Source organism: Leiobunum rupestre, chromosome 6 (assembly GCF_980474605.1).
Source record: "Leiobunum rupestre chromosome 6, qqLeiRupe1.1.hap1, whole genome shotgun sequence".
Classification (NCBI taxonomy): Eukaryota; Metazoa; Arthropoda; class Arachnida; order Opiliones; family Sclerosomatidae; genus Leiobunum; species Leiobunum rupestre.
Window position 1 is genome coordinate 58,369,837 of NC_143389.1, and position 25,399 is coordinate 58,395,235.

At 34.0% G+C, this 25,399-nt stretch overlaps 1 protein-coding gene across 2 annotated transcripts in view; it reads right to left on the reverse strand.

The window, feature by feature from the left end:
* The window catches only part of Dh44 (corticotropin-releasing diuretic hormone 44), a 46,201-nt gene that overhangs the window by 4,846 nt on the left and 15,956 nt on the right, over positions 1–25,399 (reverse strand). Inside the window, exons 2-3 of one of the 2 annotated variants that reach the window (XM_090178442.1) lie at positions 8,835–9,533; positions 8,096–8,735 (exon numbers count right to left, since the gene is read on the reverse strand). In XM_090178442.1, coding sequence (XP_090034568.1) covers positions 8,915–9,520 — 606 coding nt within the window. In that variant the 5' untranslated portion in view covers positions 9,521–9,533 and the 3' untranslated portion in view covers positions 8,096–8,735; positions 8,835–8,914. Of the gene's footprint in view, positions 1–8,095; positions 8,736–8,834; positions 9,534–25,399 lie in introns of those variants that run through there. The other variant, XM_090178443.1, reaches the window with a different exon arrangement.

The following is a 25,399-nucleotide window of genomic DNA, read 5'->3' on the forward strand; positions in this document are numbered from 1 at the left end:
GCAATATTTAAAAAGATTTTTCCTCGTTTGGTTAAAATCAAAGTGGGGTGCCTGTTTTAATCACAAAATAAATGAAATTGTTAATTATTTTCTGCAATATTTAAAAAGATTTTTCCTCGTTTGGTTAAAATCAAAGTGGGGTGCCTGTTTTAATCACAAAATAAATGAAATTGTTAATTATTTTCTGCAATATTTAAAAAGATTTTTCCTCGTTTGGTTAAAATCAAAGTGGGGTGCCTGTTTTAATCACAAAATAAATGAAATTGTTAATTATTTTCTGCAATATTTAAAAAGATTTTTCCTCGTTTGGTTAAAATCAAAGTGGTGTGCCTGTTTTAATCACAAAATAAATGAAATTGTTAATTATTTTCTGCAATATTTAAAAAGATTTTTCCTAGTTTGGTTAAAATCAAAGTGTGGTGCCTGTTTTAATCACAAAATAAATGAAAAAATGAAATTGTTAATTATTTTCTGCAATATTTAAAAAGATTTTTCCTCGTTTGGTTAAAATCAAAGTGGGGTGCCTGTTTTAATCACAAATAAATGAAATTGTTAATTATTTTCTGCAATATTTAAAAAGATTTTTCCTCGTTTGGTTAAAATCAAAGTGGGGTGCCTGTTTTAATCACAAAATAAATGAAATTGTTAATTATTTTCTGCAATATTTAAAAAGATTTTTCCTCGTTTGGTTAAAATCAAAGTGGGGTGCCTGTTTTAATCACAAAATAAATGAAATTATTAATTATTTTCTGCAATATTTAAAAAAAAATTTCCTCGTTTGGTTAAAATCAAAGTGTGGTGCCTGTTTTAATCACAAAATAAATGAAATTGTTAATTATTTTCTGCAATATTTAAAAAGATTTTTCCTCGTTTGGTTAAAATCAAAGTGGGGTGCCTGTTTTAATCACAAAATAAATGAAATTGTTAATTATTTTCTGCAATATTTAAAAAGATTTTTCCTCGTTTGGTTAAAATCAAAGTGGGGTGCCTGTTTTAATCACAAAATAAATGAAATTGTTAATTATTTTCTGCAATATTTAAAAAGATTTTTCCTCGTTTGGTTAAAATCAAAGTGTGGTGCCTGTTTTAATCACAAAATAAATGAAAAAATGAAATTGTTAATTATTTTCTGCAATATTTAAAAAGATTTTTCCTCGTTTGGTTAAAATCAAAGTGGGGTGCCTGTTTTAATCACAAAATAAATGAAATTGTTAATTATTTTCTGCAATATTTAAAAAGATTTTTCCTCGTTTGGTTAAAATCAAAGTGTGGTGCCTGTTTTAATCACAAAATAAATGAAATTGTTAATTATTTTCTGCAATATTTAAAAAGATTTTTCCTCGTTTGGTTAAAATCAAAGTGGGGTGCCTGTTTTAATCACAAAATAAATGAAATTGTTAATTATTTTCTGCAATATTTAAAAAGATTTTTCCTCGTTTGGTTAAAATCAAAGTGGGGTGCCTGTTTTAATCACAAAATAAATGAAATTGTTAATTATTTTCTGCAATATTTAAAAAGATTTTTCCTCGTTTGGTTAAAATCAAAGTGTGGTGCCTGTTTTAATCACAAAATAAATGAAATTGTTAATTATTTTCTGCAATATTTAAAAAGATTTTTCCTCGTTTGGTTAAAATCAAAGTGTGGTGCCTGTTTTAATCACAAATAAATGAAATTGTTAATTATTTTCTGCAATATTTAAAAAGATTTTTCCTCGTTTGGTTAAAATCAAAGTGGGGTGCCTGTTTTAATCACAAAATAAATGAAATTGTTAATTATTTTCTGCAATATTTAAAAAGATTTTTCCTCGTTTGGTTAAAATCAAAGTGGGGTGCCTGTTTTAATCACAAAATAAATGAAATTGTTAATTATTTTCTGCAATATTTAAAAAGATTTTTCCTCGTTTGGTTAAAATCAAAGTGGGGTGCCTGTTTTAATCACAAAATAAATGAAATTGTTAATTATTTTCTGCAATATTTAAAAAGATTTTTCCTCGTTTGGTTAAAATCAAAGTGGGGTGCCTGTTTTAATCACAAAATAAATGAAATTGTTAATTATTTTCTGCAATATTTAAAAAGATTTTTCCTCGTTTGGTTAAAATCAAAGTGTGGTGCCTGTTTTAATCACAAATAAATGAAATTGTTAATTATTTTCTGCAATATTTAAAAAGATTTTTCCTCGTTTGGTTAAAATCAAAGTGGGGTGCCTGTTTTAATCACAAAATAAATGAAATTGTTAATTATTTTCTGCAATATTTAAAAAGATTTTTCCTCGTTTGGTTAAAATCAAAGTGGGGTGCCTGTTTTAATCACAAAATAAATGAAATTGTTAAATATTTTCTGCAATATTTAAAAAGATTTTTCCTCGTTTGGTTAAAATCAAAGTGTGGTGCCTGTTTTAATCACAAAATAAATGAAATTGTTAATTATTTTCTGCAATATTTAAAAAGATTTTTCCTCGTTTGGTTAAAATCAAAGTGGGGTGCCTGTTTTAATCACAAAATAAATGAAATTGTTAATTATTTTCTGCAATATTTAAAAAGATTTTTCCTCGTTTGGTTAAAATCAAAGTGGGGTGCCTGTTTTAATCACAAAATAAATGAAATTGTTAATTATTTTCTGCAATATTTAAAAAGATTTTTCCTCGTTTGGTTAAAATCAAAGTGTGGTGCCTGTTTTAATCACAAATAAATGAAATTGTTAATTATTTTCTGCAATATTTAAAAAGATTTTTCCTCGTTTGGTTAAAATCAAAGTGGGGTGCCTGTTTTAATCACAAAATAAATGAAATTGTTAATTATTTTCTGCAATATTTAAAAAGATTTTTCCTCGTTTGGTTAAAATCAAAGTGGGGTGCCTGTTTTAATCACAAAATAAATGAAATTGTTAATTATTTTCTGCAATATTTAAAAAGATTTTTCCTCGTTTGGTTAAAATCAAAGTGTGGTGCCTGTTTTAATCACAAAATAAATGAAATTGTTAATTATTTTCTGCAATATTTAAAAAGATTTTTCCTCGTTTGGTTAAAATCAAAGTGGGGTGCCTGTTTTAATCACAAAATAAATGAAATTGTTAATTATTTTCTGCAATATTTAAAAAGATTTTTCCTCGTTTGGTTAAAATCAAAGTGGGGTGCCTGTTTTAATCACAAAATAAATGAAATTGTTAATTATTTTCTGCAATATTTAAAAAGATTTTTCCTCGTTTGGTTAAAATCAAAGTGGGGTGCCTGTTTTAATCACAAAATAAATGAAATTGTTAATTATTTTCTGCAATATTTAAAAAGATTTTTCCTCGTTTGGTTAAAATCAAAGTGGGGTGCCTGTTTTAATCACAAAATAAATGAAATTGTTAATTATTTTCTGCAATATTTAAAAAGATTTTTCCTCGTTTGGTTAAAATCAAAGTGGGGTGCCTGTTTTAATCACAAAATAAATGAAATTGTTAATTATTTTCTGCAATATTTAAAAAGATTTTTCCTCGTTTGGTTAAAATCAAAGTGGGGTGCCTGTTTTAATCACAAAATAAATGAAATTGTTAATTATTTTCTGCAATATTTAAAAAGATTTTTCCTCGTTTGGTTAAAATCAAAGTGTGGTGCCTGTTTTAATCACAAATAAATGAAATTGTTAATTATTTTCTGCAATATTTAAAAAGATTTTTCCTCGTTTGGTTAAAATCAAAGTGGGGTGCCTGTTTTAATCACAAAATAAATGAAATTGTTAATTATTTTCTGCAATATTTAAAAAGATTTTTCCTCGTTTGGTTAAAATCAAAGTGGGGTGCCTGTTTTAATCACAAAATAAATGAAATTGTTAATTATTTTCTGCAATATTTAAAAAGATTTTTCCTCGTTTGGTTAAAATCAAAGTGTGGTGCCTGTTTTAATCACAAAATAAATGAAATTGTTAATTATTTTCTGCAATATTTAAAAAGATTTTTCCTCGTTTGGTTAAAATCAAAGTGGGGTGCCTGTTTTAATCACAAAATAAATGAAATTGTTAATTATTTTCTGCAATATTTAAAAAGATTTTTCCTCGTTTGGTTAAAATCAAAGTGGGGTGCCTGTTTTAATCACAAAATAAATGAAATTGTTAATTATTTTCTGCAATATTTAAAAAGATTTTTCCTCGTTTGGTTAAAATCAAAGTGTGGTGCCTGTTTTAATCACAAAATAAATGAAATTGTTAATTATTTTCTGCAATATTTAAAAAGATTTTTCCTCGTTTGGTTAAAATCAAAGTGGGGTGCCTGTTTTAATCACAAAATAAATGAAATTGTTAATTATTTTCTGCAATATTTAAAAAGATTTTTCCTCGTTTGGTTAAAATCAAAGTGTGGTGCCTTTTTTAATCACAAAATAAATGAAATTGTTAATTATTTTTGAAATAAATAAAAAGAAGATTTTTCCTCGTTTGGTTAAATAAATAAATTAAGTTAAATATTTTCTACAATATTTAAAAAGAACAATTAGGTAAAATTGATAAAATTGGGTGAAATCGTTAAAAATGGGTAAAATCAAATTTCGCTCAAATCGTAAGGGTTTACAATCCGTGATTTGTCCATGCTATTTTACGTAGAGGAAGCTTAAACATTGAAACTTTTCAATTTAGGAGTTTTCAAGGAACATGAAAGTCTACTTAACTCCCGAGTTTGAAAAAAAAATCGGAGAGAAACACCTCGGGATGTCTCTTTGTAAGAGTCACTATATTTAGTTCCGAACAACGTCGAACATTTCAAACCATCCTGGATTCGAATTAAGATTTTAATCTTGACCCAAATAAACTTCGGGGAGTAAAAAATCGATTTTCCCAAAGAAATCGAAACGTATTCTATCCCTGTTTGCTAGTTGTTTTGAGTTTGTCCTCGGTAACATTTTTTGATCAAGATGGAGGAGGGGGGGGGGGTGGGGTTTAAAAAAAGTGTAACCTCTCCAAGGAGGTCGCGAGAAAAGTAATTTCGTGAAAACGTCCTTCCGATATAAACACGCCCAATCCGCGTCTTAGTGCCTTCTTGTGGTCCCTATTTCTCTCAACAATGTATTCAGCTTAACAGCGAATATGTGAGCTAACCACGCCCCTCCGCTTTCCCTCGCCTAATCTTTTCCTTTCTTTCCTGGTACGGGGGAAGACACACCGGTATAATTCTCTCTCTTCGTGTAGGCGGGGAATTCCTTTCGGGTATCATGAAACGGAGCCTGTCGCTGCAGCCACATTTCTACATATAGCATTTGAGAAAAATTGTACACCTCAAAGAAAATACCCCGTAGTTTTCTTTTATAAGTCTTACCTTATGAGAGGATTAACTTAAGCCTAAACTTTATTTGGCGATGACAATCATCTTTCGTTTTTAATGGAAAGATTATCAAATTGAAAAGTTTTAAGCCCCGTAAACGAGAAGATTAAATTTTTTGGGTTAGTCGTCGGTATAGTTTAGCGCGAGGAAGATCGTGGTTTTTTGGTCAATTTAAACGATTGAAAATAGGGATTAGGTAAGGGGTTTGTGTCTAAGGGAAATATTACGTCCTCATTTCGCAATACAGAAACTTTTAACACTTTACTCCTCCTCGGACCAACTAAACTTCTAATTGACATTTCGATTACACGGCAGGTTTACTTTACATCGAAAGTAATTGCATTTAATAGAGATTGAACAGTCCCCCGCGTAAAAGCTGTATCTAGTGTTTAGCCGCTTTATCATGACACTTTTAAAACCATTAGTTTAGTAAAACTACTGCTGTAGAGAAAATTAGTCTACATTGTATAGGTCGAGACTCGGAAATCTCTTTGGTCTGTTTTGTCGAAAATTGTTGAAATTTTTATTTCTCTTTGATGTATAGATTTTGCCGTAACTCTGTAACATACTTTTTAGAAACTTAAATTAGTAAATAAAATTATTTGAACTTTAACAATGCGCACTTTCGTAGTTTGTCTAAGATCAAAGGGTTGTACTTTTTCTCTCAGCCGTGAAAGGATCACCACGTGCTTAATTAAAGTAAATAAATGAAATAATTTTTGAACTTAAATAATAAACATTTTCGTAGTTTGTCTCAGATCAAAGTGTAGCATCTTTTTTCTTCTGCTGTGAAACGATCGCGTCCTTAATCACAATTGGATCGATCTGTACGATTTCTATTAGTTTCACCCAATAGTTTTTCGTAGCTTCAACCCAAATCTACTATAAATCAATTATATTAATTAATTGTGAAGTAATTATTAATTATTTATTAAACAACTATTAATTAAATATTACGTAATTATAAATTATTTGTTAAGCAACTATTAATTAAATATTACGTAATTATAAATTATTTGTTAAGCAACTATTAATTAAATATTACGTAATTATAATTTATTTGTTAAGCAACTATTAATTAAATATTAAGTAATTATAAATTAATTGCTAAGTAACTATTTATTAATTGACGAGTATTTTTTATTAATTGTTAAGTAATTAATAATTAATTGTAAAGCAACTATTAATTAACAATTAAGTAATTATAAATTAATTGTTAAGCAACTATTAATTAAAAATTAAGTAATTATAAATAAATTGTTAAGCAACTATTAATTAAAAATTAAGTAATTATAAATTATTTGTTAAGCAACTATTAATTAAAAATTAAGTAATAAATAAATTAATTACCACGCAACTATTAATTAAAAATTAAGTAATTTAAAATTAATTACCACGCAACTATTCGTTAATTGCCAAGCAACTTTTAATTATTTGTTAAGCAACTTTAATTAATTGTTAATTAATTACTAATTAATTAATTAATTAATTAATTAATTGTTAAGTAATTACTAATTAATTAATTAATTGTTAAGTAATTACTAATTGATTAATTCATCGTTAAGTAATTACTAATTAATTAATTAATTGTTAAGTAATTACTAATTGATTAATTCATCGTTAAGTAATTAAAAATTAATTAATTGTCAAAAAATATATATTTTACTAATTATTAGGTAGTTACTAATTAATTAATTATTAAGTAATTACTAATTAATTAATTGTTAAGAAATTACTAATTAATTAATTGTTAAGAAATTATTAATTTATTAATTATTAAGTAATAACTAATTAATTGTTAAGTAATTACTAATTAATTAATTGTTAAGAAATTATTAATTTATTCATTATTAAGTAATAACTAATTAATTGTTAAGTAATTACTAATTAATTAATTGTTAATAAATTACTAATTAATTAATTGTTAATAAATTATTAATTAATTAATTGTTAATAAATTATTAATTTATTAATTATTAAGTAATAACTAATTAATTGTTAAGTAAATACTAATTAACTGTTAAGTAACAATGAATTATTTGTTGAGTAACTATTAATTAATTGATTGTTCAGTAACTATTAATTAATTGATTGTTCAGTAACTATTAATTAATTGATTGTTCAGTAACTATTAATTAATTGATTGTTCAGTAACTATTAATTAATTGATTGTTGAGTAACTATTCATTATTTGTTAAGCAACTATTAATTAAAAAATAAGTAATTATAAATTAACTATTAATTAATTAATTTTTGAGTAACTATTAATTAATTAATTAGTTGTTAAGTAACTATTAATTAATTGTTGAGTAACTATAATTCACTTTTGAATAACTATAAATTAATGGTTGAGCAATTATTAAATAATAGTTGAACAACTATTAATTAATTGTTGAGCAACTGTTAATTAATTGTTCAGAAACTGTTAATTAATTGTTAAGTAATTATTAATTTTTTGTTAATTATATTCTACCTCAGATTAAAAAGATAAAAACCACTTTATTTACGTAATAAATCTTTTAATTAAAAACAATTAAAATTAACAACTAGTTTCACGCTCTATTCAGAGGCATCATCAGGCCTGGTTTTGGGAAGCGAATACAAACATAGAAGTAAACTTTGTAAGCAGTAAAAAAGTAACGTAAGTAACCGTTCATTACTATTAGTATATTCTACCTCATTGTTATAAATATAAAAAAACTTAGTGCGTGTAAGATAAATGAATAGACGGTAATTTCCAAACATTTCGTGTATAACGTTTAATTACACATAGTTAGCTCATTATCATTTTTAAATAGTGGGATTCTAACGTAGACGTTTTCTAGAATAATTTATTATACAAGATTAATTGAAGCTATTTTAGCTATTGGAAATAAGTATTTAGTGGTGTCAAGTGTCGGGGATTTATTGTTATTAATAGTCTATTATAGGATTTATATCACTAGCTGAAAACAAAAACTAGCGTTTGATGCTAACGTAGCATTTTTTTACAAATTGGTTTTCTAATTAATACTGACTTTGAAATCGTCCTACAATTCCCACCATTACTCGGGGTTATAATTAATACCTACAATTACAATTTTGTACAAATGGTACTTTTTGTTAAACTTCTTATACATTTTAATATAAAATTCTAATTTTGGGGGTGGGAAAACATTTTAATTTTTTTTACTTATATATATATATATATATATATATATATATATATATATGTGTATTGAAAAACATAAGAGCTATTTCAACCCGAAAATTTACTAATTTGAAACATTTTTTTTACAAGCGTATATTGGGTTTCTCCCGCAATACCCCTCGAACTTTCAAATTCCGTTATTATATAAATATCTTTTTTTATTATTAAGTACGTTTGCGAAAGTTTTAAATCTTCGATGCCAGAACTCTCCAGTCAATCCTTCAGATCACTTTAGAAGTCGAAGACAATCGTTTCTGTTAAGAAATTTAAACCTTAAAGGGAGCCGTCCATAAAAGTTTCGGCGTTTTTTGTGGGCAAACTAAAGTAAGGGTGGGCCGATTTGGGAAACCCACCTGGCGAAACGGTCGGCAGCTCGGCGCCGCTGTTTCCGGAACGACGACTGGAGACTGCTGGGACGCGCTCGAGTATCGGACTAGTAGGAGTAGTCCGCGGGGACGCTCCTCTTGCCCTTGGCCCCTAAGATCTTCTCGTTGTCGCGAATCTGTTGCTGATTGGCGACGTACTGTTTCATGGCCTTTTCCCACCTGCTGCTCTGGCGCAGCACCTCCAGAGGGCTGACGATGGACAAGCTAGGACCCTCGCCCCTCTTGACCTCCGGCGACAGGACGCGTCCGTATGGGATCTGACTGCGCAGGCGCCGCTGGTACGGGTCCCTGGAGTTCTTCCTGGGCCCGTCCGCCGAAAGCCGAGGTCTGTCCTCTTTGACCTCTTCTCCGAGAGCGACGCCCGAGACGCCCCGCAGCGAAGATAGGAGACTCTTGACCCGCAGAAGGTTGAGGAGCTGAATCCGGTTTTTGTCTTCTTCCTCTTGGTCGTCGTCGAACGAGTGCTCGGCTGTTTCAGCGCTGTTGACAAGTTCGAGGTCCGGCAAGTCCAAATCGAAGCGCGTAGGCGACCCGATCCTTTTGGAACTGTCGCGGTGGCTTCGGTCGGCGATGGAGTTGGCTTGCGATACCTGGAATGTGGCGCACGATTGGATGACGAGGACTACGGACGCGACCAGCGTGAACCGGTACATGTTGTTACTGGTCCTGCAAAGATAAAAGCATCGTGCTATCGTAAGAGGAAACTCTTCACACCCTATTCTCTTAGTTTTCTCATATTACAAAAAAATACCTTCAGAACAGTCAATTTTATATTCCCACTAGCTGAGAAGCCCGGCCGGAATAAATTGGGGTTTAGAAAACGGAAACAACATGCACTATACTTTAAATATGCAAATTAAATTATTTTTGAATAGTAAATAGGAATTTTTTTAAATTCCAAAATATCATTAATATTAACATATATTTGTTTTCTTTGATTAGTTTAAGTGTGTAATTATGATAAAGCGTTTTTGTACACAATATTTTTAGTTTTTCCGTTCGCATGGGTTTTCTAAATTAATTAATTAAGTGACACAGATAGAGAGGGAGGGGGGGGGGCTGAGAAAAGAGAACGAACGCTAGCGAAAAGGGTCGAAGGTCGTGGCAACTAGGTGCCATGCAGCAGCTAAGTGAGGCAAACAGAGAGATAAACTCCCGTGTCTCTTTCTTGACAGCGCCTGAATGCCAGCGTCTCTTGACAGCGCGAGGTCAGGGGTTTCGGTCTTGCGGTCACCGGTTATTGGTCCCGTGGTCAGAAAATACGAAGGTTAGCAATCTCAAGACACCCCTAAAACCTGACGGCGAATCGGACAATTATCTTGGGCGTGCATAGAAGGTAACAAACATACAAACATCAGAAGTAGAAGATAGAAGATAGATTCAATAAGGTATCATAATTTCGCCAAAATTAAAGTGATTTTTACTGTTGAAAGAGTTTAAATTTTCCATAAGCCTTGGCTAATCCTGACACTTCTAAAGACTAGTAATAGCTCCCGGAGATTTATCAGTAGTTAGCGAAAGAGTTTATTATTAATAAAAATTAAGATTGGAAGGAGAGGAAATGTCATACTAATTTTATTACGTTCCTCATGGTGATATACCTAGACTGGTATTGCTACTGAACTAACCGTGGCTATTCAATGATATTATATAGATTGAAAATTAATCCGATTATTATTGGTAAAACCTGGGAGGTTTTCCCACCCGTCATTTAATTGCGCATCCTCTCGGAATTAACGCGAGCTGTGTTTTGTTTACTTGAGATATGGTCGGTTTCCCCTCGCAAATCGAGAATTTCTGATTAATTGTGGAAATTCGTCTTTGTTAACACCGACAAATATTCCCAAGAATGCATTCGAGTGAACCGAGAATACTCGGGCGGCAATTTTGTTCCTTCCGTGTAGAAGGAAAACTGCTAATATAGTTGCGGCTTCATATTCTCCGTGCACTCGAATTAATTCTTGGTATAATTGCTCCGGAATTTTCGAAGTTATTGTTATTATTTGGGTTGTGTCTCGTTAAAACTCGACCAGAACTTGAATTGATTTAAAATCTTTCTAGACGTTTCTGTTTTGTATACCCACCTTTCATAATCGCTTTATATGCCTGATTGCAATTTTGACATTGGCTTGTTCAGTCTACCTACCTTATTCCCAAATTATCTAGCGACATTTAAATTCAGGTGGCCGGGTTACAACGCGTAGGAGGGTGGTGGCAAACCCTTCATGCCAGGCGAGCCAACAGCTCCCTACACTTACTATTACCGTTAACCTCTACATTTTTTATGGAAAGGGGAAACCGAAGAACTCGGGGGAAAACCCCATAAACCAGTGGGGAGATGAACTTGCACACTCAACGCGGAAGGTAGCAAAATTTACTTAATGATCGAAAGTATAGATATAACCATAAGTAACATAATACCCCTAAGTATGACATTAGAAAAATTTTCTACTACATCCTTTCTTCACAGTGACGTCCAAAATTTTTCGAAATAGCGCCACTCGGTAGCGGCGGCATGAACTAATCTAACCCAACTTCCGGGAACGTGATTCCCGCGGTTTTGAAAAGAGTCATTTTTAGGCTTAAGGCGTATAGCCGCACTAATTTCGTTTTCGCCACGGAAACTTTAAAGGGAATATAACCTCAGGTATTTGGTGTGGAACACCAACGTTTGCAGCTCTGGCCGCTCTTGCCTTTGGCTTTAGAAATGTTTGGCGCCACTGTACGGCAAATTTGAAAAATTGAAGGGGTCTTCCATAAAGATTGCTTTGCTGGTTATATTCCCTTTAACAACGGAAGAAATTAAAGAAATTGTATGTATTTTCCCCAACAATATTAAATCTTTATATCGGGCAAATAGTATTATATTAGAAATTCACCAACAACTCGAAATTTGTGGATCACTAGTGTAGTATATTGAGAAGATGAATCTCATTGATGTTTATCAATGTTATGCACCAAATACTGTAGACGTTAAAAAACCTTCAGCTTGTTACGTTTTTAATGTAAAATGTTTCTCATTTAGTTTACGAATATTTGATTACAATTTCTTCCAGATTTTTACTATAATAATTTGAATATACTTGTATTTTGTACCTGGATGAATGCCTGGTTTTGTCCACTGTGATCAAAATAAAACTGAATTGATGAATTAAAATGTAAGAATTAACCTTTTTCAAACTTATGGAATAACTTTTATAATTGCTAATTACGCAATAAAAATATTTTTTTCAGTTCAAACTTTGAAAATGACCCTAATAATATTTAGTATTTAGGTATAATTTTCCGATAGAGTTAGGCCTAATAAGCCGACTACCATAACGGCCATTTTATATCTTACATTTCGTACCTCATAATATTTTGTAGCGCTATATGATTGGCTAAATTTGAACTCTGACTCCTTTTCGATGACCAATAAAAAAATCAAATCGCAAAGAGTATTAAACTTCCGGGTTACAGAGTTGCTAGTCGTTTTTCTGATTTATCGTTGGTGAAGAAAGGATGTAGTAATAAAAAATGCATGAGCAAGGCTACAAGTGTCATACTTACGGGAATTATGTTACTTATGATATAACACATTGTAAGGATATGTACTTGGATATTAGCATAGCTAATTATTAATAATATTATTACTATTATACCAAACGAAGCTTACAAACCCTGGTTTAGTCAGATAAAATTGTTTTCGCGCCACTTTCAGTCTAAAAAGTTAATTTAATAAAATATAATAAAAAAATAAACAAACAAACCAAAAGTTTAAAGAAAAGAGTATTAGTATAGGATGTACATTTTCTTCGGAAACTTATTTTGTAAAAATAAGCTGACAAAGGTACACGTTTCAACGAATATTACTACCAGTATATGAAGATGGATACTTATCTAGTAATAATTATAAACTTCTGCTAGTACTAAGGTTAGCGTGACACAGAAAAGTAATTTCGGAATGAAAGTGATTTTCCGCAGCTTAGATAAAGATACGTAATGCCAAGAACCCATAGACGTACCAAGAACAGAGGAAAGGAAATTTTGCTGGATCGCCTCCCAATCGATTTTTTTTAAAGAGGCGGAGCTATTGAGTCTTCTTCCACTATTGTTACTTCTAAGAAGAAGGCGCGAACCCTTACAGAAAACTACATATTATTTTTAAGTTGGCTTTAAGTGTCCTCCATTAAGCGAAATTAGAGTTGGTTTTAAATGGTTTTGAAGTAGGTTTTTAGTTAGTTTAAGTAGTTCTTGGACCGCTTATTTTGTTGGTTACTTAAGTTACTACAGGCGGAAAATATAAAAAGGCGGGGCTTATTTTGAAAATATAGATTAGGAGGCTCCACGACGGGCTAAAGCTATGATTACGTGTTCTTATCACGTCTATGGGTTATTGGTAATTCTTATCTCGTAAGAAATATATTATGTATTTGTGACGATATATTCGAGATCAAACTTGTAATCTCGATTACATCATATCAGAGAAGTCTTAATTCCTCGCCCCTATACACTAAGAAAACTGCCGAACTCTCATTTAACAATTCTTGGGGCGGAAAATCCGATCCGACAGTGGATTTAGGGCGACCCATATTCATCCCCTTTGACGGAACTAGGACTAAGAATTGAATTGGACGAACGGGGATTCGGGGAATATAAAGCCGCAACTAAGCCTTTGCTTTCACGATCCCCGCGATATTAGCTCCGCCTACACGAAAGGGGTGCGGGCGATCGTAGCGGGGGGCCTCCCCCCCTTATCCGCGAAAAGGGGAAAGAGTACGCGAAGAAAGGCGGAGGGGCGTGTTCTTTCTTCCGGACATCACCGGGTGAACAGAGTGCCGGCGTATTCTCCATTCGCCTCAGTACATCTTGCTAGAACTAAAACTGTTTAACGTTGGCGAGCTTCCACCTACGCGAACGGCTAGCTATTTGTCTCAATGGCGGTTAATTTTCCCGCATACACGGAACTGTCCTAAGGTATCTTTACCGGAGGACCTTGAAGGGATATTGTTAAATGCCTCTGTAATTCCGATCAAATCAAATTATACGCTACTATTCACCGCTTTACGTCTACGTCTAATATTTGCTTCGTTAGACTTAACTATATATGGCCAGGGAGATCCTCTGTTTGTGGCGCCCTCTGCCGAGGATCGATTTGATGAATATTTATATTTATTGGCGCACATTGAGTTAGGCGCCGTTATTAATCACATATTTGAAGGTACAGTCCTAATTAATATTTATTATCTTCGCGGGTCTGATATGGTTCACATTCTCCCGTTATTTTCACAATGACGTCCCTACAACCAGAAGCGGGAATCCATACCTCTACTTGGAATGCTTATCGCGGCAGATTATCGTCTCGATGTGGCTGACGGTTTTTTTGACGTCACTATGTTAACTTAACAAAGAACAACGTGAAACGGGAGGGCGCGCAAAGTGGATTTTTTCTCTCGGAGGCGGGGCCAAATCCGTCAGAGTGATCTTATCATACGCGATAAGCATTGCAAATAGAGGTATGGATTCCTGCAAGAAGTCACTAATCCTTGTCCACGAGTGAAATAGATACATTATTTCAAATTAATTTAATTATTATTATATATTTTATTCTCCACCACTCTCCCCTATTCGGCTTTCCGTTGCTACGCAACGTGTTTTGAAATTTTTAATGTTCAGGCTTAGTTTCTCTTTTTGATGTAATAGTCGCGAGCCAGATTTCCCGCACGGTACTGATGAGTCCTAAATAGGACGAAACCGGTCTATCGTTGGAATTTCTGTCTATTTAATTTTCTTTTCTTTTAATTAGTTTTTCACTCGAAAATCTATTTGACCCGAGATTCGCTTCTTTTTGTGTACTCGAAGACCTATTGCTTTTAAATTTCTTCAAATTGGTTTAGGGTTTAGCTTTTTTATCCTTTTTCATTATTCGCGTATTTTATCACATTGTTTAAAAACTCATGTAACTCGACTTAATCGATTTTGATATTTTTGCGTTTTTCTAAAGAAATATTCAGCCTTACGTATACTGCAATTTCAAATAGGCACTATTTTACCGCCCAACCGCGTAAGTTCAGAGGTCACCGCATGTACTAGTCTTTTTTTTTAAGAGGTATATTATATAATTCTGGTGTTATGTTTGGTTTGAAAAATTAAATCTATACTAGACTGATTTCCATAAGGTTCAAGGTTTTATCATAAGCCTATCATCAGGTCCCCATAAGCAAAGGTCTAGGCGAAATTTTGGACGATCACATACCCGTTATTAAGAGGTAGGTATTCAAAATCTGCACCTCCTAGTGGCTACGTCCTCAACTATGCATTTCTGAAATAAATTTAGCGAAATGCATTATGCATGCGCACAAGCCGTGCGCCAACGTTTTTAGAACCACTCGAGATAAATCTCCGCCGCGAGCACCGTAGCCAAGGCTTATTCACAATTTTATCGCATGAAAACCTAAAATTAACACTTATCTTTGCAAAATGATTCATCAGAACCTAAAACTGGCTCTTGGAAATAAGTGACTTTATGTTTCTGAAGGTATTTATTTTTCAAATTTGAGATTTGCGTTTTTTGTGGCATTTATCAACCCGAGCGTGGCTGCTCTACCAAGTAAGAGAATATTTTAGATTTAGAAATTTTTAAACAGAAGATGTCGCTACTACCCTATCGTCGTACGTTAATCTTCTTCTCGCATGGACAATGCCGTAAACATGGGGCTCTATGCTAGACCTTTACTTATGGGGACCTTATGATAGGCTTATGGTTTAATTTGAGTCGTAGAAAAATACACCCTTTTACAACAGGGCGGCTCCGAATGCCGGAGCGCAACTCGAAAAATACAGAGATACATAGAATTATAAACTGGGAATACAAAATATAAGAATAATAAAAATAAAAACTATACAACGATTACCGGCACACTACAAAAGGAATTTTAATTTATTTATTAAAATTCCTTTTATAGTGTACCGGTAATCGTTGTATAGTTTTTATTTGAATTACTAAAGGCCTTTTCACACGAGCCAACTTTTTGATCCAACTAGATGAGTCAACTTGAGTTGAGTCAACTAGTTGGTTCGTGTGAATAAAAGTTCGAAGAGTTGATCCACCAAAAATGTACGTGAGAAAAAAATGGATCACTGATCCATTTTTGCTGACTCAGCATTTTGATTTAAAAAGTTGGCTCGTGTGAAAAGGTCTTTAGTTTACACTAGTTTAGAGTATTGTTTACTTCAGAAGAATAATAATTTAAAAAACAAAATAGAACAAGACCATGGGGAACGGAGGCAATTACCCAATGGCTGAGCTCCATTTTATTTTTATGCCGTTCATACAGTGTGTCAGAATTTATAGCCCGGTGCACCTAGCAACAGGGGCCATACCACCGGAAGCCGTTCATACATCAACAACTCCTTCCGCCTAGAGTTTGCAAGTCCTCTCCCCATTGGTTTAAGGGGTTTTCCCACGAGTTCAACGCAGTAGCGGCGCCAGCAATAGGCCGGGGTAGGCCTGGGCCTACTTGAAATTTTGGTAGGGGCCTCCAAAAGTCGTCTTAAGGTGCCTCCAAAATTTAATATATGGGCCTCCAAATTATTTAATATAAAAAAATTCTGTAATTTGTTTGCGAAATAATTTATTTATTTATTAAGTTTTCAATATTCAATGCGAGTGATTCGCTTAACGACACTGCTGTTTTTATTCCTTTCAAAGGTTCGAATCACTTTTCTTTGACAGTAGTTTATTTTTTAGTTTTAATTTTACTACTATATCGAAATTGTATCTTTAATTTTATCTTTACATATGAATTGCTCTTAAACTTACTTTACCAAGAACCCATAGACGTACTAAGAACACGTAATCATAGCTTTAGCCCGTCGTGGAGCCTCCTAATCTATATTTTCAAAATAAGCCCTGCCTTTTTTATATTTTCCGCCTGTAGTAACTTAAGTAACCAACAAAATAAGCGGTCTGAGAACTACTTAAACCATATGTAACATAATTACTCATAAGTATGCCTCTGTATAATATTTCCATTGAAAAAAATTCAATGAGACCTTGTTTCACGCGGAACATACTTTGAGCGGACCCAAAAATGCAAAAATGCTTATAATCCTTGCGCTATTGAAAAGGTTACCATGGAAATGAAATCATGTGATCGCGAGGCACGAGCTAAACTTGACATGGGCAAAGCCAGAAACGCGCGAGGAATTCTCACTAACTTCCGTTTCCTATCAGTAAAGTTGATAACGGATATTTCGTCACGGAGTTGTAAGTGACGTAAATTACGTCATATCCCGAGAACAAGGTTTCATTAACGAAAATGCTTTTATGGCATACTTATGAGTGATTATGTTACATACGCTTAACCTAACTAAAAACCTACTTAAAAGCCCCCATAATTTTGATGGGGCCTCCAAAATAATGGTTGGCCTACCTCCCCAAAAATTCTGGCGCCGCTACTGGTTCTTCGCTTTCCCCTTCCATAAAAACTTGCTGAGGTTAGCGGGAATAGTAAGTCCAGGGAGCTGTTGGCTCGCGTGGCATGCAGGGCTTGCCACCACCCTCCTACGAGTTGTAGCCCGGCCACCTGAATTAATGGCTTTAAAAGTCGTTTGATGACTTAGGCCTAAGGTGGTTACTTGGGTATTAGCCTAGCTGATTATTATTTATTTATTTATATACAAGATACTACACTTTGATCTTAGCCAAAAGACCCGAGTTTCTTAATTCGGAATGTCGTCACTGGCGCTTTTTCCTTGGTTATACAAATAGGCATATTTCCCCGGGAAATACCGGGTACCGCAGCTAGTATTTTATATTAATATATAATTCCTTTTCCCCTCTGAGTTCAAAGGTATTACGGGCCATTTTCTCTATGACCCCGGCAGATTTTTTATTTTATTTGGCGCTGGAAACAAAATGAAGGTAATATCGGGAGTGTTGGTAGATGGGAAATCGGGTCAAAAGCATTAACGAGAAAGAAGCCCGTGTTTTGTTTATCACCTTTATTTTTTACACCCGAAAATGAGAAAGGCGTCCTAACATGGTTTTTGTCGTTGCCTTCTGGGCGCTCTGGGAAGGTGTGAGGACGCGCTCTGCTAATGGCCAGGCGCCAGGGAATTATGGAGGCCAAGTTCGTGAATCCAAAACGTACGCGGAACGTTGTCTTTTTTATGGGTCGTGATAGAGTCACGGCACTCCGCTGGGAGAGGTCGTACTTCTTCATTTTTTGCGGTAAACGACTGCATAATACGCCTCAACGACCACAACACCCCAGTTAATGTTTCTAAGCTTCTCTCGCTGTGCCGAATCACCTTTCTCGCCCAATTTGATATACCTCGATTCCAAATTTTCGGCGTTATTATAGCTAGGACCAGAAGTATATGATAATTATCTTACTAAGGAAGTATCCGTGTAAACATTACGCGTGAATCTTCCAAGAAAATTTGTAATCTGCGCTAGTATAATGGAGATAATATAATTGTTTAAAGGGAAACCAACCTTTAGATTGTAATTCTTTTATATACACTAGATGGCGCCAATTTAAACCTGTTGGTGGGAAGGCTATAAATTCTAACTAATTTATTACAAAACCAAACTACTTCTAATACCATTTTACGCGTTTTTATTTAAAAAAATTACAAATAAAAGTTCAAAATTCGACCTAAAAAAAGAAAAAGGTAGAAATAGATATTTCTTTATGTCCAGGTTTCAGATTGTGGGTGCAATTTGGTAAGACTTCGAGCGTTACCCCTGTGAAGAGATATTCTCAGTCCTCTAACTTCCGGTAATGTTACGACTAAAACCTAGTATTTTGATTTATATATAACCCGTAATTTTTAAATGCATTTTAAAACTCTTATACTCCGCATAATGGCTTAACATTAGCTGGCTACTTCTCTAGTGAGAGGATATCTGATGTACTTCTGATAAGAGGGAGCCTCACGCGAATACAAAGACCGTATTGTCTGTGGAGCGTCGGGTGTAAATCGGGAGGTTGCTCGCAGGGCGGCTAAAGAGGCCTGGAACCAGCGACGGGCGTTGTTGTCTTTGGCAAAATCCCGAATTAATTGAAATTGAATCAGTTTAAACTCCTTCTAACTGGTTCCGAGTGGTTTCGTTCGCGCGCCTGGAACTAATACGCGCGAAGGCTGGCGTCATTGACGCCAAAGCCCTACTATTTCTACCGAGGTTTTTGCCTTCAACCGTATTAATTTAATATTTGGAGTTTGAGTAGGTTCCTTATTAAAAAACGCTTTTTTGCGCAATCTGAAAAAGCAACTTTTCCGTAACTTTTCGTGTTGAATGGTTGCTGTCTTTGACGTATAAAAAAGAGAGGAATAGAAAATAATAAAGTCGGTCGGCATTTCAAATATTTTGTAACTTCGAGATGGCAAACACCGCGATTTTAATTGGCTCGTTTCTTCTTTTTGGCCTGTTCACTAAAAAAAAAGTTTTTTTCCCCTCCATTTTCTTTATTTTACTTTCCGTAAGAAAAAGACATTTGATCCTTGACTTGAAAATCGACGAAATTAAAAACCTTTTTTTTGAAATTGTAATTCACTTTTTTGAATGTGTAGCGGCGTAAGTCAATAATGATATTCTATAAGTATATCAGTTCCTTGTCTTCCCGCGTTAATTTTTTAATCACAGATATTTCAATAATGACAACGCAATTAGCCTTTTCAGTTTACATAAAACGGGCGACCTTAGAAGTTCATAATTTTCAGGATTTTCGTCCCCTTAGTAAACAGATTTTGATTGATCATCTGCTTAGCAGAAAAAAATTCAACAATTTATTAACTTCTAACTTTTTCCGCTGCCTGGCTCCATGTAAACTGAAAAGGCTAATTTAGACGGACTTGAGAGTATGTTTTAGCTGAGTTGTAATCGGTTGTAATATAGGTTCTTTGGAGGAACAGTTACGTATTAGTTCCAGTAATTTATTTGTTTTTGCGTAAAATTAGAATACTTGTTATAGCTGATATCTGGGTCAGATCTATTCACGAAAACGCCATAGCTATCCGTAATTATTTCGATAACTGACACACTTATGGAAAATTATTATAAACTTATGGTAGCAGTAAGAAAAATACGTTATTTGAATCGGTAAAGTTCTCGGAATTAGAAAGGTTGCTCCACTGTTTTTAAGTTTGTACTTTATACAACAAATGATTAAATGATTTCCTTTGACTTCAAAAACGTCAAATAGAGACGTTGGTTCGAAGAAAAATTTAACGAAAAAAATTTAATTATATTAATTTTTAAATGTTTGATGTTGAATCAGTGTTTTTTATTTTTTGTTTCTAGTATCTATTTTTCTTTACATTTTTGGCCCCAAAATCTGGTCGCCGCCATATTGAACAAACCATGACGACATTCGCAGTCGGTTCAGTGGCGAAACTGGATTTTAATATTTTTGAGCGGCAGTCGGCATACCAGCATTTCCTCGTCACGTTTTCGCCAACTCCGAGACGACTTTATTAACGCCATTTTGAAATGGTGTTGCCATGCTGTAAACATTTACGTAACGCGTAGAATGATTTGTCATTTTGAAGAATTCTTTTTTGCAAACTAATTTTATAACTTTTGATATCTTACAAAAATTCGTTTTCGTGGACTCACTGCCAACGTTTATACAACATCGTTACGCTACGAGTAGACTAGCATCTTGTGAGTCGGAATGTCATAGTTGGCCAATTGGAATTTTATGAGTTCGGAAAGTCATAGTTGTCCAATCGGAATGTCATCGTTTGCCAATTGGAATTTTACGAGTCGGAATGTCATGGTTTGCCAATTGGCTTTTTCGAATCGGGATGCCATGGTTTGCCAATTGGCATTATACGAGTAGGAATGTCAAGGTTTGCCAATTGGAATTTAAGAGTCAGAATGTCATGGTTTGCCAATTGGCTTTTTCGAATCGGGATGCCATGGTTTGCCAATTGGCATTATACGAGTAGGAATGTGAAGGTTTGCCAATTGGAATTTAAGAGTCAGAATGTCATGGTTTGCCAATTGGCGTTTTACAAGTTGGGATGTCATGGTTTGCCAATTGGCATTTTTACGAGACGGTATGTAGCAGTCGGCCAACTGTATTCTTTTTGGAGCCGAAACCCAGGCTATATTTCTTGCTTCTGAACCGCCGCATGACCGACTGTTTTTCAAAGTAGAAAAATGTCTATATTTCTAGATGTAATAAAATATTTAATGAAGTATTTTTAACGAACTCCTTTTGAGTTCAATCAGTACAAATAAGTAAATAAAATAAATTTATTTAATTTAAAAGTGCGTGACGCAATCTCCTCACATATGGTAAATGCAGATCCCTATACAAAATAATTTATTTATAGAATTTCAATTTTTGGAATTTCCCAACTTACTGAATGCGGGTTTAAGATAATTAGAAGTAATTACTCATTCTCTGAGTTGACGAACTGGTGATAAACAGTCGATGTGACGATTGCTTTTGAGCCGCTAAAAATATTTCAAATCTGACTCCTAAAATTCGAGGTAACCCGGCGAGGGTACAACGCCCCTTCCAAATATTTTACTGGGAAACTTATGTAATTACCGCATTCAACTTTTTGGTTTGTTCAAAACTAAAAAAATAATGAGTTGCTTAATGAAGCGAAAATTTAAACCAGGCAAGAAACTGATTTGATGACCCGCGCTGCGCCTTTAGTTTCGAATAAATGTTGGTTACTACCTAAATTCTCCTCTCAATCGGAAATCCTCCATTTTCCCAATTGGATATCGCCATCTAGTGTCGGCCGTATTGAATGTTTTCTTTTAACTTTCTAAAAACCATGACATATTCGCGACCGAAAACTATCGCTTCGCCCCCTTTGAAACCTAGATAGGTAGTGGCTAAAGCAGACTCTATTAGTTTTTCCTCATCGTTATTGGTAAATTTTACTTTATCAATTATTATACTTGATTTTTAAACTAATTTTCTTTTGCGTATATTTTGATAAATTTATTAAAGAAAAAACGTTCTTAAGACTTTTTAATTTGTCGGTGGCAGAAGCTAAATCAAAGGCGCTACCTATAGACTCGTTTCGGTCGCGAATCGAATGATCGTACATGTTACGATAGTTTCGTACAGGAATCGCTGGTCGTTGAGAAAATTATTTACCGAAATAATTTCCTATTGATATAAAGCGATAGAGTTCGGCGCCGTTACACAACCTAGACTCATTTCAGTCGCGAATTAAGGTACGGAAATATTTAATTTAATTCCTAATTTAGTTAATAATTTAATTTAACATTAATTTAAAAAACTTTAATGTGGAATACATCACAAACAGCTAAATATTTGGGAGATAATCAGATTATTTTAAATCAACTTCGCGACAGATGTCTCTACTATTTGATACGTCTTGTTGCTGTAAATGGATCGAATCGTAATTTCTCACCGATTTTGACCTCAAATTGATCAAAAGTTGATCAGGTTTGATCTTTCTTTGTCACATTTTATCTATTTTATCTATTTTTAGCATTTTCGTATTTTTGAAATTTGTTAAAATGTTTCACAGGGGGGGGGGGGGGGGGAGGGGGGGGCTAGGAATCGATCTGAATCCCATGTTATTTTCAATGAGAAAATTAAAATTTCTGTTGTCACAAATATTTTTCGTTGCCATGGCAAAACGGTTGCCCATTGAATAAATTCCCTTTAGGATTTTTCATGATACATGAAGGTCTACCAATCCCCCGAGTTTGAACAAAATCGGTGGGTTACATTTCGGGATGTCTCTTTGTCACTAACGTTAGTACGTTCGAGGTATTATCATAAATAAGGTAATATACATATTTATGATAATTCCTATTCTTCCAACTTTATTTTTCTAATGATAGGGAAGGAGATGTTACGAGTTTTCACCCAGTGCCGCAAGTTGGGATCGAACCCGGCTCTTGCTGCTGCCAGGCGAAAGTGCTAACCACTCCGCCAGTTCACTAAACATACCTTAAAGGGGTTTTCCCCGAGTTGTTCGATTTCCTTCCATATTTATGGTGGAATAACGAATTTAATACTTTTACCGCCAGGTTTAGCAGAAGCTAGGGATGATTGGCGCTAGTCACGTTAAGAAGAAGTAGTAGCGCGTATAAGGAGGACGATTTTTAAAATTAGTTTCTAGTCCCTTTAAGAAGTATTTATAAAGCTCCAAGCAAAATTATTGGACAGATAAATTCAACAATGAATTTTAAAATTAAAAATCAACTCTGCATATATCGTTGTTCAGCGCCGAAGTAATTTTAAATAATAAATGTATTATTAATTTTAGATTATGTTGGATAGTGAGGCGGTTTTTATTGATTTGAATATAAATTTTCCGAATCCCACTATTTGAGATATATCATTTTAGGTACGAAAACCCAATTATTGAAATTTCCGCGATCTTGTTTGCATTTGAATGTATTGAAGATGGTTTTACTTCCATATTCATTGAAGTTATTTGAAGCGAAAGTTAATTTCTTTAAAGATAGAGCGATGAACTTTATTTTGAGCGTTACGAAACTGATTTCTTTCAATATTATAGATGTATTTTTAACCGAATGAATGGTATAAAAATCAATTGATAAGGACGTTTTTAACCCAACTTTTGATATTCTGAATGCCTGTTAAAGAGTATAATATCGGAAGTTCGATGGGAGCCTATTCAAACCGCTAATGTGAAAGATCAAACCAGTAGCGGCGCTAAGGTTTTTTCACAGGTGGGCTAATTATTTTGTGGCCCTTACAACCATGGAGTGTAGCTACACTCCATTTTACAAATTTAGTGACCCCTTATAAATTTTCCAGGAAGCGAGAAGAGCAAGGTCGTTTTCTTGGTGCGGCTCTCGTCGCGTTAACTGGACCCCCTAGGACCTTGTATCCGACCTGGAGGGGACAAGTGCACGCCCGGGGTATTTCCCTAAATTCCCTTTCTTTTCTTTCTATTGTCCATTCAACTTTCTCCCAATTTCCGCTCCCTTCCTCCCGAATCTATCTGTTTATGGTCTACTATCTTATTGAGTAAACAAATTGATTTTGAAAGTTTTTTCCAGAAAAAGTTTTCTTGGCATTAAAACACATTTCTAGAGATAAAGAAAATTCATAAATTCAAATATGTGGCCTCTTAATTATAAATATGTGGCCCTTTTAATATAAATATGTGGCCCCTCTCAGAAATGCAGGGGGGCTAAAGCCCACTTCAGCCTACCCTTAGCGCCGCTACTGGATCAAACGCCTTTCCCGCTGGCGTTCATCCCAGCTTATGAGCCCAAGATAGTTCTTTCAAAGAAGACCGAACAAAGAATGCATTTATTTATTGAGCCATCATGTTCAGTCGCGTCGAAAGATGTCAGTTTTAGTAGGAAACTATACACTTGGAATGTCTAAGAAAAACTATGTTGGTCCTGATGATTCTGATAGTTACGGGTGTGGTTTATAGCGGAGATTTTTGTGCTAGCGTAAACTCGGCTCCTAGTCGACATTAAGCCTAGTCTCGAATAGAAGTTCACTTATATTCCGCGCTCTATTTAAACCACCTAAATGCGTGATTTTACGCGGAATTAGGTCATTTTCGTGAAGAACACGAGTCTATTTTTCGAGTGAGTCTCCTTCATTATTAGCGACGGCAGCCAGCCAGTGAATTTGAAAAAAAACTCGCTAATTCTTACATTCGACGCAATTTGAGCCCCGCCCCTTTCTCGAGCCGCGGATCCTTATTGGTCCCTATACGCCTTTATTAAAAGGTGGGTAAAATTGTCAACCCACCCTGTGAAATTTAAATTTATATGAGACGAATTTCCTGTCTTGCGTATTTTCGAGTTTTTGGTTTAGAATCGTCTGCGTTTCAGACGACGTGTAAAGAAATAGCAGTTGCTTATTGGTCAAGAAGATTTTGTATAAATTCCAATTTTGCTGGGGGAGTCGGCATTTTTAACCACCTTTTAATATAGGGACCAATAAGAAACTGGTATTTCGTTACCCGTCGTCTGAAAAGCAGGTGATTTTAAATCGAAAACACGAAACTACGCAAGACAGGAAATTTGTCTCCATATAAATTGAAATTTCGCTGCGTGGATCGACATTTTTACCCACCTTTTAATAAAGGCGTCTCAACATATCCCTAAGTAGAAATTGATTCTACTGAACAAGACGCTTGGGGGAAACCCATATCATAGTGTATACGATTGCCCCCCCCCCAATAGAAGCGCTAAATTTTGCAATTGTTCCCAATTTATTATGTTGCGAGACGATTTTATTAATTGGGAACTTTTGTTAATTTTAGTCGCACAGCCCTCAATTATAGTACCCCAATTTTCTACATACTTTAAACTCCCTTTAATGGAGTCATTTTGTAAAACATATTATACTTCCTTTAAAGAGTAAATGGTATAAAAACAAATTGCTAAGGCTGTTTTTACCTCTTCGAGTTAACTTTATTCCCTAGGAGAGGTATTACAATCACCGTGTCTGTCTGTCTGTCTGCGAACGCAGTTTCGGGGCAAAGTGTAATCAGCGTGTTTGCAGTTTCTTGAAATTAGGGAAAAGGTTTTTCCAAAAACC